Below are 18,904 nucleotides of genomic sequence, written 5' to 3'. Positions count from 1 at the left end.
GACTGATTACTTTCCCATGGTGTCATTTAACTTATTTTAGTCTCTATTCTATAGTTTGGACTTACCTTTTTGGACATTAGTAAGATTCACTTTAACCTTGTTGGCCATGTGGTAGTTAGCATGTGCTTCCTGCTTGATCACATCAAGAGGCCATTAGTGTCTGCTTGTTCTTCCTGTAGGGCACTGTGATGATGGATCATTGGGTTCAAGTGAGGTGAACACTGGCAGATATATGTATATATCCATTTACTTATTTTTAATTTCTCTTTTCTGTTTTATTTGTCTTTGGGTTCTCCCAAAATTCTCTCTTTCATCAAGATTTTCATGTTTTTTAGCATTGTATTATAATTTTTAAATTATTTAAAATTTATGTTCTAGGCCCTTCTCATTATCAACTAAGTTTATTTGTGTGTTCTTCCTTTATTTACATTGATTCTTTAGTGATGCCATTTTTGTTTTCAAAATTTGAAATGTGAGTATTGGCAAAAAACTCCAGTGTAATTTCTACATCCACAAATTGATGTTTTGGTAGATGTCACTAGATATTTCTTTGGAACTTCCAGTGAAATAATTATAGTATGAATAGTACATAAATAATATGTATTTTACCATGTTATGTCCCAAGACTGAAATTAAATATTTTTAGCTTGATATAATTCAAATAGTAATATTTCTAATAGCAGGGGGTTTTTGCATTTTATTTATGAGAAATCATAATTTGAAAGCAAGCCAGTATACTTCTAAGTACATAAAATTAGCCATAAAAGAGATCACTATAAAAATAGCAAGCAGATGATGAACCAAGAAATACGTGTAACTTTCCTATCACCAAACATCAAAGATATTATTTACTTAAGTCTTACTTTTCTTTTGTAATTAAACTGTTGTTACCACTCAACATTCAGGATCACATGATTTTGTGTATAATGTACTATTTTAATAGCATGAAACTATGAATAATTTAGACTGGTGTCTCTTGGTTACTCTGCTGAGTTTATGCAGCGTTTTTGCACATTTGTGCTTCTTTCCATCAGTGAAAATAGTATGACCATTTTGAAAAGCTGTTTATAAATGTCATTTCAATGTAATGTATTCCCATCCATTTAAATAGCCTAAATTTTAACTAGACATTTTGTTGTAGCCATCCATCAAAAACTAGAAGCGGATGGAACGGAAAAAGTAGAAGGATCCATGACGCAAAAACTGGAGAATGTTCTAAACAGTAAGTTTTGTTCTACTACCCAAAACAATTTACGGACTTTATAACAAGCTTTAATATAGTTCTTGAATTTGGTTTCACAGAACAAGGCAATAAGTTGCATTTTAGTACTTATTTCTAAATAATCATGATTTAATGAACATAAAGGGGAATAAAAACATTGAAAATGAATATCCTGGGTGGGTTTTTTTTGCATTTTATTTATGAGAAATTATACTTTGAAAACAAGCCAATATATTTCTTAATAAGTAAAATTTGCCAACATAAAAGAGATGACTATAAAAATAGCATCTTGAATTAAAGACAGGAAAGCACTGACTCAATAGCCAGGATTTTTATTGATCAAAAACCTGAAAAAGCATCTTCAAGTATCTACCATTATTAATGTAAATAATACCAGCTACTAGAATAATAGATGCTATATATCATTTATTTATACCTGACCTTTTTCCACAACAAATTTAAGGCAACTGCATAATTAAGAGTGTTTCTAACTCTGAGACATTTTGTAAAATTTGTAAGCCAGGAGAAATTGACACATGCGGAATTTGGAGATTTATCCACCTCCCTTTATGTCTTTTTTCTAATATACTAGCTCCCAGGTACTTACAATACTGATTTGGAAGAAACTCATTAGATGAATCAATTTCCATTTTAATATTGGTGACTTAAAAATAAATTATACTCTTTCATGCATATGGTAAACATTTGACAAGGAGCAATAATGTCCAAAGGAATCTCCTTGTTTGTTAAAATAAGTATAGCCTATGATTTTCCCATAATAGGGTTAAGAGTAACTAAAGAAATTAAGAACCATCTCATCAAATTTTTAGTGAGTCTATGAATGCAGAACTATGATATCAAGTTAGTTTTTGCACTTCTAGTTTAATTTATTTCCTTTAGTTTTTGCATTTCTAGTTTAATTTATTTCCATGAGCACAGTTTACTGAGATTTTTTGTAAATATCTGTTCACAAATCTGTGGATCTCTGATAAGAAAGTATTTTCTTCCTTCTAGACATAGAAATGTGTCATTCCTAATTTGACATAGGCTTTCATTGGTAGTAGAATTTGAGTACTTAGATTTCCTCCTATATTTATGAGTTTAATGGGCTTTAAATATTTTTCCCTCTGGTTGTTGTTATTATTATTTTGCCTTGAGATTTTGCCTTGTTTTTGTCTGGGAACCATGTCACCAACTTGGCTGAAATGAATATATTCTGAATTTAATCCAAATAAACATTTACTAGAGCTATTTCTATATTAGCATAGTCAGACATATTAAGGTCATGGAAGAATGTTGTTTTCACTATAGAAATTGTCAATGAACCATGATATCTGTAAAGAAAGTGAGATTTATTTCATTAGCTTTTCGAAGGTGATTTGTAGGGACAAGCTGACATAGTAAGTATATCACTGTTACCAGTAAAAGAAAATAGACACTTAGAAGATTTTGAAAAAATTAAGATCCGTTTTAAGTGTTAGGTTTAGCATAGTGTGTTAGCATATATATATATATATTTTTCTTTTAAGGAGTAGTTTAGGAAGTTCTCCCTTTGGACTTGTGTAAAATTTGTAAGGGAAATCATTTTACTTCTATTCCTTTATAACCACAAACCTTTTTTAGAAATGTGTCATACTAACTTTCTACTGAAGTTCTTTTTGAATGAAGTTCTGCTTAGCATAAATGGTTACTTCTTTATGAGACTCTCTTTCAAGGCTTTCTGGTATAAATTTTTTCTTAAAGTATATTCTTTATAATAGTACCTTTTTCCAGAATCATTTTTATCAACTTGATGTTGATGTTTACTATCTTCTGATATAGTTTTGCTAATTCAATTTGACCAACATTTATTTAAGACTGGTTGTGTAGACATAACCCTGCTCAGTCCAGTGTGGGGTGCACAGCTGAAAGAGGCATGGCTCCAGCCTTGCAAACTTATGTTCTCCGTCTAAAGAGGTATGCCATAGTTACCCAAGACCAAAAGCTATGCAACTGGGGGATCAAAAGAACAATTATAGAACTACTACAGAAAATTTAGTTTCTTTTCTTTGGAAATGAAGGAAGGATTGATGAGTATGACCATAGTGTAGTTTACTTAGATTATTATTAATGCTTTAATTTTGTGTATAATCATATATGAATTAATATGCATTTTTCTTGAGTTATTTTAAATGAAAGTTTTTAAAATGTGGGCAACTTTTCTCACTATAAATTAATTTTTAATGTATAATGTTAACTATAAGAAACTTAGTCCATTTTATTAAGAATTTACCAGTGCTGAAGCCTTTCATTGAAATTCTTTTATTTTCACTGACATGTGTTTCACAGATTTGCCTTTAACTTAAAAATTTTCTCTTGATTTCAAGCAAGTGATGAAGTGATGACATTATTTATATCAAATTTGCATATCCAGTTCTATTTTTTTTTTTTTACCTATTCCAAGAGTATAGAATAGGACTGTCCTATAGAACTTCTGTAAAGATGAAAATATAGCTATTGAGGATTTAAAATGTAGATAGTATTACTGAGGAGTTGAATTTTTAATTTTTATTTAACTTTAATTAATTTAAATTGAAATAGCCCCATGTGCCTAGTAGCTAGCTTATTGGACAAAGGGAGTATAGACAATGTCATATAAGTATTTGTAGTAGAAGCTATGGTAGTAATAGCTAAAACATTTGCAGTGTTCGGAAACATTCTATGTATATTTAGTCCTCATAATAACTCTGAGGTTTGTACTATTATCTCCCTTTTAGTGATGAAAAAAACCCTGAAACGCAGAAAGATCAAATGAGTTACCTAATGTCATATAAGTAGTAAGTGGTAGAGATGAGATTTATGTCTAGAAATCTGGCTCCAAATTTATACTTTAAACTACTGATTGACCTTGCTGTGCATGGTTTTGATACTTATGAATTGCTTGAATTTCAGTTACCACAGTCCAATTAAATACACCTGTTCCCCCAAAACACAGTTCAAATTTCAGTTACCACAATATATTTGCTATAATTGCATAAAGTACAAACTCAGTTGCTAGCTCTTCAAATGTGCAAATGATCAGTGACCAATTTGTCTCTTCCAAGTCCATCGGTGACTGGTCACTGTACATGTGTTGTCAGTTCACATACAGATAGCAAAGTGGGCAGTTGTGTGGCCTTCTTGTCTCCCAGAGATAAACTCACATTTTACTGAAATGGATATTAAAAGAAGGGGTTGGCTCACAAAGATGATGAAGATGGTTCACAGGAAGCAATGCCTAAGGAACACTCAGAGATAATCTATGGCATTGAAAGTACAAAGGATAAACTTAGAAAGGAGTATGACAGTTTGTCAGTGCATAGATGCATGCAAATTTTATGATAAAAAACGAGATGAGAAAGGCAGCATTCAGTTTCAGCTGCACAGTCATTTTTGCGGGACTGCATACCATACAGAGTAAGGCTTCTACTGGCCAGTACCATCTCTCTAAGTAGAAAGAGTATTGAGCACTGATTCAGAGGCAGATTTTTAGTCCTTTCTCTATAAGCATTTATAGAGCACCTATTAGTTCTACCCCAGGAATATGAAGATTAAACTTAGGCTTTACTTCTCAGACTGTATAGTCTAGTGGAAAATACAATCAAAAATCAGGTGAATAGATTGTGGTGCGATCATCCTCTGCTGGTGGTAATTCTGGGGTACATCTGGAGTCTTCACAAGGGAGACCTAATTGAAAAGGGGAGTGGAGAGAATATCAGGGGAGGGTCACATGAGTTTTAAAAAAGGATTTGGAAGTAGCCAGGCCAGAAGAGGTTGGTGGGTGGGCAGCTAAGTGGATGCAGGTTGTCCCAGGCACAGCAAACAGTGTGACAAAGGCACCGGTTTCAAAAAGGAGATGGACTGCATTCCTAGACCCAGGATCCAGCATGGCTGGTGTGCAGAAGTGAGAGGTGAGGGTGCCAGATCGAAGAGTGTCTGCTCATGAGAAGCTTTCTACTGGGTTTGGGATTTGTCTTTATCCTGAACACTGAGCTATTAAAGGATTTTCAGTAAGGGAATGATGTTAGAACTTTTCAAAGAACATATTGCCCTTTGTATAGACAAAGGAGTAGAAGGGAGTTAGACTAAGACAGCCGTGGGCAAACTACGGCCTGCGGGCCGGATTCGGCCCGTTTGAAATGAATAAAACTATTGAAAAAAAAGACCGTACCCTTTTATGTAATGATGTTTACTTTGAATTTATATTAGTTCACACAAACACTCCATCCATGCTTTTGTTCCGGCCCTCCGGTCCAGTTTAAGAACCCATTGTGGCCCTCGAGTCAAAAAGTTTGCCCCCCCTGGACTAAGAGAAGCCCAGGTAGAAGGTACAGTTGTAAGAGTGAAGTGCTGAGGATTCTTAATTAAGGCAGAGGTGATGAAGGTAGAGTGACTGGCAGGTGGGAGATGTTAACGATATGAGAAAGGCAGCGTTCAGTCACTGCTTGAGGTGAAAAGAAGAAAAAGGAAGTAGTCAGTGATGACTTCCAGATTTTGGCCACAAATGGAGGAAGGAGCAGGTTTGGGGCATGAGGAGAAAAGTAGAGAGGAAAAAATTCAGTTTGATTTATAACATGTTGAGTTTGAGATTCCTGAGGGTTGTACCCAATAATATCTTTTTCTCTCTCTCAGTACTTCCTAGCTATGTCATAATGAGCAAACTGAAGAACCTCTCGGTGTTTTCAGTTGCCTGCACTATAAAATAGGGATAAATATAGTGCTTATCTTACAGGGACATGAGTAAATTTAAATGTATTGCAATTAATATATGTTTTCAGAATAAGAATTTAGAATAATTAATATAAACTTTTAAGACAAGCACCTAGCATAGAGTAAGTGCTAGATATTACATGTGTAGTATATGTTTATTCACCCACAAAGGCTTCTCCAAACTCCTTTTAGGTTATAAAGGACCCATAGATGCTAAAGTGTTTTTTTCTCCCTCCATGAGATCTTCACTTTTTTCATTCCACTTCCTTAGATCTTCCCAAAGACAGTTAAACTAAGGGTGTAAGAGTTGATTGTCCACCCAGTAATCTTTTCACCACTGTCCTCTGTGATGAAGCCTGACCAACCATCTGCCTAGACTCAGGGTCCTATTCCTGTGCTCCAAGCCCCCTAAAACTGATGTGCTTCTGATATTGTCCTTCTCAGCTCTGCTGTCAGGGTTCATTCAAAGGGAAATCTTCAGGGACTAAGTTGGTCCCCATAGGGTGTCACAAGACATGCTCTCATAGTTTCCCTTTAAATCAGTGAGGGCTGAATGATTGAACTGTCTCCCCCAGAAAAACAGGTATTCATCTTTGGAATTGCTCAGAATAAAGGACTTCTTTGTGATGGGCGAATTCATAAAACAAAAATTATTGTATGTGTAGTTAAAATATGTGTAAGGTTAGTTTTACACTAACAGACGTAACGTAAGATATAGATTTGGGACTCAGCTGTAGAAATGGTAGTTCAATGAACAGGCCTGAATAATTTCATCCTAAGTACTATGTGTGAAATTAAAAGAAGAAAGCTAAGGACTTGAAACACTGAGGAATATCAGAGTAAAGTTTGTGAATAAGGAACTGATTTTTACTTGTTATAATGGTAATTGTTTAACAACTGGCATGCCAAAAAGGAAAAAGAAAACTAACCCTAATATTAGCATTTCCAATGTGCAAATTTTCCCATCATGTTTGATTTCAAGCTACCAACGTGACATCACTGAATGGGAGTTGAAAAGAGATGGGTAGTATGAGCCAATGTCCCCTCTTTAAGATTCCATTCTGTGTACTCCATGTGGTGCTATATAATTCCAGTATCCGAAATGGCTCTGTAAACAAGCATTAACCATTGGCAATGATACTGTTCATGTAATATCATTATGTTATACATGACAGCCTGTCTTACCATTTTCTGTCTTTTTACAGAAACTGAGACACATACAATAAATATATTGTTAGGTCTCATTGTGGTCCTTGTTTTACTATGAATTTAAGTCTACATTATTAAGTTACCTTAAATTACCAGATACTTTAATGTTTCCTAATCTCATTTAACTTGCCTAATCCTGGGATATAGTGCATGTGTGTGTGTTTGTGTGTTTTGTGGGTAGGGCACTTTTTGCATCCTCCCCACAATCCCCTCAACTCACATCAAGCAGAGACCACAGGTTAAAAATCACTTCTGTGATATACTGTCTCAGGTGTCAGTGCCATGAAAAGGACCAATAAGTCACTTCAAAATAAGAGAAAGCATGTTTGCTTTAAACAGACATGCTTGAAATTGTAGGACAGCATTAGAATTACATGTCTAGTTTTTCTGTATAATAGTAGTTCCTGGCACAAAGAAAATTTTTTTTTTTCATTGTTAAAGATATAGGTGAATGGGAAGGAATGAGTTTGATTGGTTAGCGTGAAGTGCTGCAGTGACTTTTCTTCCCATCTTTTCTCCCAGCTTTATTGAACTGCAATTGACATGTAATATTGTATACAACATGCCGATTTGCTACACTTTTATATTGCAGTATGATTACTGCCTTAGCTTTAGCTAGCACCTCCATCATGTCACAGAATTCTGTTTCTTTTTTTTGTGCTGAGAACATTTGAGATTTACTCATAGCGACTTTCAAGTATATAATACAATATGATTAACTAGATCCCCAGAACGTATTCATCTTCTTACTGGAAGTTTGTACTTTGATCAACATTTCTCCATTCTCCCTGCCCCCTAACCCTCAGCCCCTGTTAACCACCATTCTACTCTCTGTTTCTACGAGTTCACCTATTTTAGAGTCTATTTTTAAGTTATACCATGAAGTATTTGTCTTTCTCTGTATCTGACTTATTTAGTTCACTCTCATAATGTCTTGAAAGTCCATCCATGTTGTCCCATCTTAAATTGAAGAAAATTTTATTGTTCAGTCAGCCCACTATAATGGTGGCAGCCACAGTGTTATTATAGCAGCATTGCTGTTAGTTCTTGGGGTACATTTGTAACTGAGACAATGACAGCCACTCTCCAGGTAGCTTATGTTGAGAAAGGACCAATTTCCAGGTCTAGACTTGCCCAGGGCTGGTAGTTATAAGAGCAGGATTCCTTATGCAAACTGCAAGACCCAAGTTATGGTTTTACGTGGCTATTTCATTCAATTAGATTTGTTCTATGGTTACACCCTGGATGTTCAAACCCCTGCCTGGTGCCTTAAAAGTTGGATGTATAGGTGAGGATGTGTAGGATTGCTACCACGGGGGATTGTTCTAAGATGGCTAATTGGCTTATTTGTGGTGTCATTTGCGTGTGGACACTGCTGAGTTTAGTAGTTTTGTTTTCTTTATTTAAAAAAAATGTTAATGTATTGAGGTAACATTTCTATATATAAAAGGCTAGTATGCAAAGTGTCCCCTCAGGAGTTCAACCATGAGACCAGGAGTTCAGTTGCTTGCTGTGATGTGTGCTGACCAGCAGGGGGCAGTGTGGAACATGGTGGGTGACTAGTGGCGGCTGCAGAGCGCTGAGGGAAGGACGAGGTAGGGAGGCAGGGAGGCAGGGAACCTGCTTGGCCCTGACAGCCAGCCAGGCCTAAGGACCTTACCCATGCATAAATTCCATGCACTAGGCCTCTAGTTGATTAATAACATTATGTAAATTTCAGGCATACAACTTTATAATGCAACATTGTGTGTTTCCCACCCAGTTTCATTTTCTTAGTGGCTCTAGAGAACATAGGCATAAAATGCATTTTGTGAACTGCTGGTAATTTCTGTCTGCTTGCACAAATCTCGGTTTCACTGCTCTCATTTATTTTATTACTAGATATGATTGTCCAGTTATCAAAGAATTATGAACTCCCATAATTTTATTGTGAGTGCAGTAAAATTCATAACAGAATAAAAATTTATGGATGGAAATTATCTATAAATTAAGATTATAATTCACAATTTCTTTGTGTGCATAAATTAAAATTCTTCATATATATACATTTTTGTATAGAAATTATAATTTACAATTTCTGCCTACAAATTTTTCTCTATAAAATGTTTATATTTTACTTAATTATTAGTGGATTTTCTACCTGTACTTGCTTTTCATGCTTTTTAGAGGAGTTAAAATTGTTAGTTTGTATCTTTTCATATCTTTAAAATAAGATGAGAAAAATCTAATTTTGAACTCTCATACTTTTTACTGTAAATTTCTTCATTGTATATTAAAAAAGTGCTTAGGGATTTAGTATCCACAGCTCACACATAAGTAATCAACCTTTTAAAAATATTTAATCTCTTTCATATATCTATTCATTTAGCCTCAATTCATGAAGTTTATATTTTTATATGATAAATAATAATTTTCATTGAAGGAAAAAGTTTTAACTCTAATCAGATTTGAAATGTTGTTTTAGCCACCAGCATGTGGTTTGGTGGCAAGAAGAGAGTATGTTTTTCTCATCGTATAGCAGAAATTTAGTATTGGACATTAAATAGAATGTGATGAAAGCAGCTATTTTGACAAAACAAAGTTTTTATATTAGGCTTTTATAATTTCAACAGAATTTAAACAATATTTAGATAAAACAATTATGTTACAAAGATGACTAACAGGGTCAGCCCACCCACAGTGTGGAGTGGAGAATGTGGCATGCAAGCCACCCAGTGAGGCTGAGGTAATTTTTTCATCTTGCTTAAAGTATAGTCACTAGACCAGATAATGTAGAAACTTTTTATGTGCAATGATCAAACAGCTGAAAACACTTTACTCTTTTTCTCCCCTTGTGGCTAATTAAAAATAATTCATAAGTTGAAAAAGCTTAACTATTTTTGAACACAGTAAATTTCACTTTAGATAAAGCAACTCTTTCATTACAGTGATTCATATAGTTTGAGGTCTTTTAGGTTAGTTTGTGTATAATATAAGAATTAGCTGATTTAAGAAATATTGATTAATGATATGTTAAAATTTGTCATTTTAATGTTTATGTAATTTTTTGTGCCTGATATACAAAGAGGTAATTTTAGCAAGAAATAGGATTGGTTCTGAAATATTTCTTTTGAACACTTTTCTGTAAAATACTTTTCTTGTTTTGTGTATTACCACATATGTAGATATTGACTCCATGGAACTTAACTAGTGTACGTGAGTGTGCACATGTATATATGTGTGTGTTTTAACCTATTGTCTGAATTAATGAAGTATCCAACTGGCCTATAATTGCTATAAAATTTAGAAGAGTGACTAAAATAAAATATAGGTTCATATTGAAGAATTTATGTGAGCCTGGTAAATATGCTTATTTTTAATTGGATACCATTGTTAACATAAGAAAAGACTTAGTAGGCAAAATGGAAATTGTATTTTAGCAAACCATGAAAGATCTCCCTTATAGCTAATGTTTGAAAAAAAAGTCTATTGAGTTTTAGTGTAAAGCTTCAATAACAATCTGACATTTTATTTCATTTGTCCAATTATACTTTTCTAAATAAAATCAATTTTTATCTAAGTTTGAATTTTTTCTTTTAAAATAGGAGCAAGTAATACTGCAGATACATTATTTCAAGAAGTATTAGGTCGAAAGGACAAGGCAGATTCCACTAGAAATGCACTCAATGTCCTCCAGCGATTTAAATTTCTTTTCAACCTTCCTCTAAATATTGAAAGGAATATTCAAAAGGTAGAGTATGTATTTATATACTGATGGTTATAGATATCATAAATTTTAAAGTATTGTTAAGATGTTTTTTATCTTAATCATATGTCTTCATTGTACTTTGCTGACAGTCTCAAAAATATTTTTTTTATTTTAAAGGGTGATTATGATGTGGTTATTAATGACTATGAAAAGGCCAAGTCACTCTTTGGAAAAACAGAGGTGCAAGTTTTCAAGAAATGTAAGGCTTGTTATTGCTTTTAGATCTTCTCCTTTCCTTTCATAGAAAGAATGTGGGATGTATTCTGCAAAGAATGTTACATCCTTTTTAGTTTTTATTGATATGGTGATCTTTTTAAATGTAAAACTATTACCTCAAAAATAACATATGGCTTTTCTTACTAAGATGTAGTGAAAATGAGCAACCACGGCTATAGGATTGGTTAGACTTAGATATTCTTTGCTACTTATTGACCATCATAATATTATTTTTCATTGGAAAGAGTCAATTATAGATATTTTTTAGAAATAGGAACCTACATTTTAATCTTCCCTCTTCAGAAAGATCGATGTATTTCTGAATTCTAACCCTACATTAAAGTAAACAAAACAACTTTTGAAATGATCTCTAATGCCAGGTACAGAAAATAAAACAATAAGAAAAGCCTAAAATACCTTATGGTAATGCCTTATCAACTAGGAGAAATATCACAGGGCTTTATTAACTTTGTAAATCCCAACTCCATAAGGGCTCAGAAAACTTGATTTTATTTTTCTTATACTTAATTTATATTAAGTTAAATGCACAGACAAATGCACACACTGCTGTAACCCACACCCAAGATAGAATGTTCTCATCTCTCCAGAATATTCCCTTGAGCCTCTTCTCAATTCACCATTATAACCCTCAAGGCAGCCACTGTTCTACTGTCTGTAATGTGATCTTAAGTTTCCATCCTGTAAATCTTGTATATTTGTACCTTTTTAAAAATAGATTATGCTGAAGTAGAAACGCGGATTGAAGCTTTAAGAGAATTACTTCTGGACAAATTGCTTGAGACACCATCGACCTTACATGACCAGAAACGTTATATAAGGTAAAATTTTTGCAAGGATTTTTTCACAAATCACATATATCTGTATAGTACTGGATATGTCATCTAACTCTTAAAGCTAATTTGGGGAAAATTAGGAGATTAATGGAATAATCAAAGGGAACACACTTAGAAGTACCTACTGCAGAACACCAAAATTCTTTTGTATACTAATATATTTGCAAGTGCTCACTCTTTAAGGGCAAGAAAATCCTTCCTATGTATTTGGGGAAAGGCGGGGGAGAGAGAGAGAGAAACATTGATGTGAGAGAAACATCTTTTAGTTGCCTCCCATATGCTTCCAACTAAGGATGGAACCCTCAACCTAGATATGTTCCCCAACCAGGAATCAAACCCAAAGCCTTTTGGTGTATGGGACAACACTCCAACCAACTGAGCCACCCAGCCAGGGCACCTCAGATTTTATTGCTTTTTCAGCACACATGGCTAGTACTAGGACTCCTATATGTCTGCTTTCAAAGCCTATCTTTTCTTTTCTCTAGGCTACCTTCATAAGAAAGAATGTATTTGGAAATTTTTGACTTGTAGAAATAAACTATACATGTTCTCTAGGTACTTTTTTTTTTAAACACATATAAAGAAACAGAGTTGTAGGAATGTTAATTGTCTTGTCCAGGATACATTTGATTAGTGTTTTGTCTGTGTTCTCTAATTATGCTTTGTATTTATTTTATTGTTGACATTTATTCTATTAAATTTGCTGATAGTGATGTGTTAAACGTAATGAGTATGATTTCTTTATCTAGTGAATTACTATATATAGATAACTAACAGTTCTTATGACTGGTTAACCTATTGGATAGCATTTAAAAGATGGTAGATATTTTTTAAAAAGATTCTTTTAAATCGTCTATTTAAATGCTTTCAACCTGTTACTTTAAAGGATAAAAACAAGAATGTCAATAACAATGTCCAGTAGTTTGTTTATTTTTTAATCACTATTTTATTTTTGATATTTTGAGAAGACATTGAGCAGTTTTATTATTCTTTTTAATAACAAGATTCAGGTCAGATATCTGTTGGACTTTGGAATCTATGATGACAGGTACTGTGAGTACCTCATGGAGTAGAGACAGCTTTATCATCAACAAAAATACATCTCTATTGGCTTTAATAATTGAAGTTATACATAATATGCATGATATGGGTGAAAATCAGCTTATTACTGTATTGTCTTTTGTTTTCTATTTTATCTAATTAAAATAGAGATTTTTACTCATTATTTTTACTCTTTTTATTCTGTCTTGATCTTCATTTTTTTAGCAAGAAGGAAAGTTGCATGTCAGTATGAACCTATCCCTGGTAATTGTTAAAAATTATGTCAGAATGGGGTTAAAAATGTCTTAATTTTTAAAATATTGAGCTTATGCTCATTATCATTAACATATTTTAACTTTTTTTTTTTCCTTTAAAAATGTCTTTTACAAAGTGTCCTTTAATACACAGCTTTAAAAGAAATGGCAATAAACTGTCATTTTCTAAACAAATATTTTTGAAATGAAAGTAGTACTTATTTTCAATCTACTTATTACTAAAAGAAAAGAAGAAACTTACTGGATTACATCATTTAACCAAGAAAAAAGCCTAGCACAGGTTGTACTTTTAAACTAAAACACTAGAATCCTTAGAGAACATGTTTTTCTTTATAAAACTTTTAATGTAATACCCATTAATAAGACAATAGAAAGAGGATTGTCATTAAATTTTGCAAGGACCTAGTGACTATATTAAAGAGACTTACAATTTTAAAAGTTATTCAACAAAAAAATGCTTATTGATTTCTCTCACTCAAGAAAGATTCTTGTAATGGATCATCTGTGTTCCTATTTAGAAGTTTAAAAATTAAAGGGATGTGGTTAAAAAGAAGGAATTCTTACCATTTGCAACAGCATGGTTGGAACTGGAGAGCATTATGCTAAGCGAAATAAGCCAATCAGAGAAAGATAAATATCACATGATCTCACTCATTTATGGAATATAATGAACAACATAAACTGATGAACAAAAACATATCCAGAGACAGAGAAGCATCGATCAGACTGTCAAACCTCAGAGGGAAGGTAGGGGTGGGTGGTGGTAAGGGGGAGAGATCAACCAAAGAACTTGTATGCATGCATATAAGCATAACCAGTGGACACAAACACTAGGGGAGCACGAGCGGGGGATGGGGGCAATAGGGGGATAAGGACACACATATGTAACACCTTAATAAAGAAAGAAATAAAATTTTAAAAAATTAAAGGGAAGCAACTATTTTCTAAAAGGATATTCCTATACTAGTATTTTATAGCTAATACAAATCTGAGGTTGTTATATGAGTGAAAGTGTCAGGAGAAATGTTGCAGAAGTTTTTGGAGGTGAAATAAACCTATCTAAGGAGAATGCGAATTTGTCCGACAAAGTCTTCCTAGCAAGAAAGAATAAAATCACATGTTTTTTTCAGAAATGACACAACATACTATTTATCATATTTATATTCTAGTCAATAAAAGAGGAAAGTCTTATGAGAAAATCTTTGAAATGAATTATTTCGGCCAAGCTAAATGTAATTTGCTAGATTGTGGTTTTTCTTCTAATAATGCTATTAACTGATTTGTCACTTTCTCCTACAGACCCACCTTTGTAGATTGTAAATAGAGTCAGGGAGAAGGAGAATAGCCAACTCTCAGGGCTGTCTCTTGGGCACCCTGCTGTAGTGTGAACCATGCTGTTTAAGGGGCTCCTTAGCAGGACAAATAAATGCCCAGCTCTTCTCAGAAACCAGGCTATCTCCATTAGCCTGGAAGGTCAGGGTGAGGGCGGAGAGGTCCTAAATGTGATGTCAGATTTCACCTCAACATTTTATTCATTGCTAACTTACTATAAAAAGTTTTTCCTTTAGTTAGCTACTAATTGAGATGTCTGTGAGTAAGGAAATACCGTCCTGGAAATGGGAGAGAGGCATCAGATGATCTCCTGAGTTATTAAGATTTGGCTAGAGGTCACAGCTTGTAACCATTAATTAAAATTTGTCATTGAACAAAAATCTTTAACCTTAAGACAACAGATAGCTTATGGTCTAAGAGTAATTTTAAGACAATAAATTCAGCTTATGGGATTGATTTAATTTGATTTAACTTGTTATATTTATTTATTTTGTTAGGGCAGAGTGCCAAATCTTGAATGATATTTAGCAGATTTTTTTCAACTTAAATGTATTTCAGTTGTCCATCTGGATTTAGATATTTTAGGTACAAAGACTTTAAATATTTTAAGAACTACATTAAATCTATTAAAAATTCCCATATATGCTGTCTAGAAAAATATTTTCTGAGTCATGGATTAGGATTTAGACTTTAGAGGTAAGTGCTTGTTGTCACCAAATCTCTTCATATAATAAAATGGCTTTAAGTTTCATTTGACCCTTGTTTAGACTGTCTAGAAAACAGTGTCATTGTGCCATCTAGTGGCTATGTTTCAGGTCAGAAAGGAATAAAAACCAACTGAAATCGAAAAAATATTCCCCGGGTTTCCTCTGCTGGCTCCCACCTGTGCTTATGTAATGACAAAACTAAATAGCAGCACTCTGGGAAGTCAGTGTAAATACATATAAAGGTAAGTTCTCCCTAAGTATATTGGATCATCATAAATGGTCTCTGTCATGTTTATTTCTTTTCATAAAGTCCTAGTCTTATAAAATATAGCTTTATTGTTTGTTAACTTCATGAAAAGAAATTTGGATGTATTTCATAGTAGAGACTAATTTTAGAGAACTAAATATTAGAGACTAATTCTGACAACTGATTTACTAATTGATAAAATTTTAGGTTTTCTTAAAAAATGTGATTATTTTGAAATATGCTAGCTTTTCTTTTATCCTTATTTATGGCTTGTGTAGAGGAAGACTACTTGGTCAGCCTTGACCTTGCTTTTTCAGGTACCTGTCTGACCTTCATGCACCGGGTGACCCTGCTTGGCAGTGTATCGGAGCTCAGCACAGATGGATCCTTCAGCTCATGCACAGCTGCAAAGAGGGCTACATACAAGACCTGAAAGGCAAGGCCACTCTCTTCCAGTGCATATACCACTTCATACTTTCACTTTAACACATAATGATTAAAGGAAAAGAATGATTGGTTATTTTTCTTGATATGTGTATCTGTGGTTTTTGTTTGTTTATTTGTTTACCCCTGCTTAGCTTTATACCTGAGTAACAGAACAGAAAATTCTTTAACTTTATCCCTATTGTTATGGTTGACTGGCAGTACTGACAAAAATTTGGTTTAGGGGGACTGTTAAACTTTTGTGAGAAGCAACATTATGTATGAAATGATATTAGCCCTTCATGAAAGCTATTAGTCCACTTGTTATTTTTTCCAAATATATGTTAAATCCTGCTATGTACCAGCCTCTATGCTAATATAGTATACAGACATGGTCTCTGGAAGAGAGCATGTAATTAACCAAATACAAATGTTTGCCAAGTGATACAAAGAAAACATAATGGTACTATGAGGGAAGGGAACTGAGGAGAATGCTTTAGATGGCTGGTTTGGGAGGGTGTCTTAGAAAATGCTCCATGTTAGCTAAGAGCTGGAAGGATCTGAAGTAGCCTGTTGGGCCCACTCCAGCCTGAAAAAAGGACCAACCTTTGCAGAGACTCTGAGGTAAGTTTGAAGGAAGAAGTCACAGCTGCATTCACAAGCACTGAATGTCCTGAATGCTATGTGCCAGCCACTGTTGGGTGCTCAGAATACAGCAGTCTGTACAACAGACAAGAGCTTGGCTCACATGAGACTTCCAAAATAGCAAGGGAGAGGGACAGGGAAAGTGACTAGTAGAAGACAGTGTACTACTTTCTAAGCCTGGGAAGTTCCAAGTGCTGTAGTAGCACTTAGGAACAGCATTTGATCCAGAATTTTGAGGTCACGAAGGGACATTGTAAGATTTAAAGAAATGCCACATGTTTTGAGATCTGTGGGGTGTCTTTGTTGGCTGATTGAAATAGAGGTGGGGAAGAAGAAATAGATAAAAACCATTTCAGGACAAGAAGGCTGCTGAATCCTCTGTGGCTGGAGCTTAGAGCATGATTAGAGTGGCTCAAGTTAGGAGGCGCTGGGTCCTGGGTCGACTTTTGTTAGCTGCTTCAGGGAATTTGAACTTGATCCAGAAGGTGTTGTAGGAGCCATTAACACGTTAAGCACCCAGCCTTCATAAAGGTGGTTCCTGGGAGTTTTGTCTTCCGGATGGAAAGTATAGTGTCAGTCACCAGTGACTGACAGGGTGCTTAATGTGTTAAAGGTTTAAAACAAGGGAAAGACCCAATGAGGTTTATTTTTTAACAGACGGCTGTCTTTCATGTAGTGAATGGATGTAAGCCTGGAGCAGTGAAGCTGCTTAGAAGGCTGCTGTGGCAATTCAGGCATTTCGCCTGGCATGGAGGTGTGGATGTGGAGAAGGGATGGATTCCAGAGCTGTGCAGAAACTGGAATACGACCTTGGCAGCTGGTTAGGATGATGGCACCATTTAGTTTAGGGAATCCTAGAGGGGAAAAATTATTTTTCCCTTCTGTTTGGGCATAAAGTGAAGATATTCAATAGATATTTAAAGAGTAAGTATTTGAATATGATCTTCATAAAGGTGGTTCCTGGGAGTTGATGCTTTAACCCACAAAAATTTAAAAAAGGAGCAAACTTAAGATAGAATCTTGAGGAGGGATATTTACAGGGCAACCTGCAAAGGAGAAGAAGAAGGTGTATTCAGGGGGCTAGGAGGGGAATGAGGGCATAATATCACAAAAGCAAAGAGGAAAGGAGTGATCAGCAAGGATTTTAAAAGAATAAGATAAAGAGGTGTCCTGCAGATTTAGCACTGGTATTGTTGACCTTGGCAAATGCAATGGCAGTGGACTGAGATGACAAATAGATTATCTAAAAGAAGGCATAGTGATACTTCATAAGGTTTCCAGGAGTAAGTGAAGTAACATGAGAACAGTCCTGGCACAGAAGAAAGTATAATGAAGAGGTCACAATTATTTCTTTATAGCACAGTTTTGACATGAATTGGAGTACTATCCAGGTGATTCTGTTCTTTTCTAGTTTGATTTTTAGGAAAACCCAAATATCTCTGTTTTGATGCCACATCAAAATTCCTGTTAATGTCATTAATTATTTTGTAGTTTTAGCAAGTAGAAATGACAACAGATGATATACATAGTCCATTGTCTTTGGATGTATTTAGAGGACCTTGCATATTTATCTATTGAGTCTATTCTGTTAGGCAAGACTCTATACCAGGAATGGGGAATGTCCACAAAATCATTTGATCTGGCCCTACATTAGGGGTGAGTTAATTAAGTGTTTGATCAAATATAGCAGGCTAATTTTTAAGTTGATAATTTTCTATGGCCCTGGAATGATGATGTTATAAATATCTAAATGGCCGTTGGCAGAAAAAAGGTATCCCATCCTTGCCTTGACTGCCCATCAGAATCCCCTTGGTGTTTTTACAAACTATCAATTTTTGTCCTCCACCCCATTTCTACCAATTATAGTAGAACCTCTAGTAGTGGAGTTCAGGCATCAGTCTTTTATAAAGCTTCCAGATGATCCTGGTACAGCCAGGCTTGATAATTAGAACGCCTGGGACTGGAAATACAGTAGTGAGCAAGACTGGCATGACCTCTGACCTCTTGGACCTTGTAGTCTAGTGGGAGAGACATATCTTTTTTAAAATCATGTATTTATTACATAAATATAATTTTGAAAAGTATTATGAAGTGGGGAGTACAGAATTCTACTCTAGTCTAGTAAGGGGGAGATCGAAGGAAGTTTTCTGAAGGAGGTGATATTTCCATTGAACCCAAATGACAAATAGAAATTATCCAGATAAAGAGGCATGGGGAAATAGGTTTCAATAAATGGCACCTCATTCCTCACTGCACT

General features: G+C 34.5%; 1 protein-coding gene across 6 annotated transcripts in view; it reads left to right on the top strand.

Annotated features, from left to right (window-relative positions):
• The window catches only part of EXOC2 (exocyst complex component 2), a 272,621-nt gene that overhangs the window by 136,681 nt on the left and 117,036 nt on the right, over positions 1-18,904 (top strand). For all 6 annotated transcript variants that reach the window (XR_009451902.1, XR_009451901.1, XM_059688403.1 and 3 more), the window contains exons 7-11: positions 1,142-1,222; positions 10,744-10,889; positions 11,025-11,106; positions 11,860-11,962; positions 15,897-16,015. Coding sequence is in view for 4 of the 6 variants with exons in the window: in XM_059688403.1 (XP_059544386.1) it covers positions 1,142-1,222; positions 10,744-10,889; positions 11,025-11,106; positions 11,860-11,962; positions 15,897-16,015 (531 nt within the window). In the remaining 2 variants the exon portion in view is untranslated. The remainder of the gene's footprint in view (positions 1-1,141; positions 1,223-10,743; positions 10,890-11,024; positions 11,107-11,859; positions 11,963-15,896; positions 16,016-18,904) is intronic.

This window comes from Myotis daubentonii, chromosome 3 (assembly GCF_963259705.1).
Source record: "Myotis daubentonii chromosome 3, mMyoDau2.1, whole genome shotgun sequence".
Classification (NCBI taxonomy): domain Eukaryota; kingdom Metazoa; phylum Chordata; class Mammalia; order Chiroptera; family Vespertilionidae; genus Myotis; species Myotis daubentonii.
The sequence above is the reverse complement of the archived record's forward strand: the minus strand, read 5'-3'. Positions and strand labels throughout refer to the sequence as shown.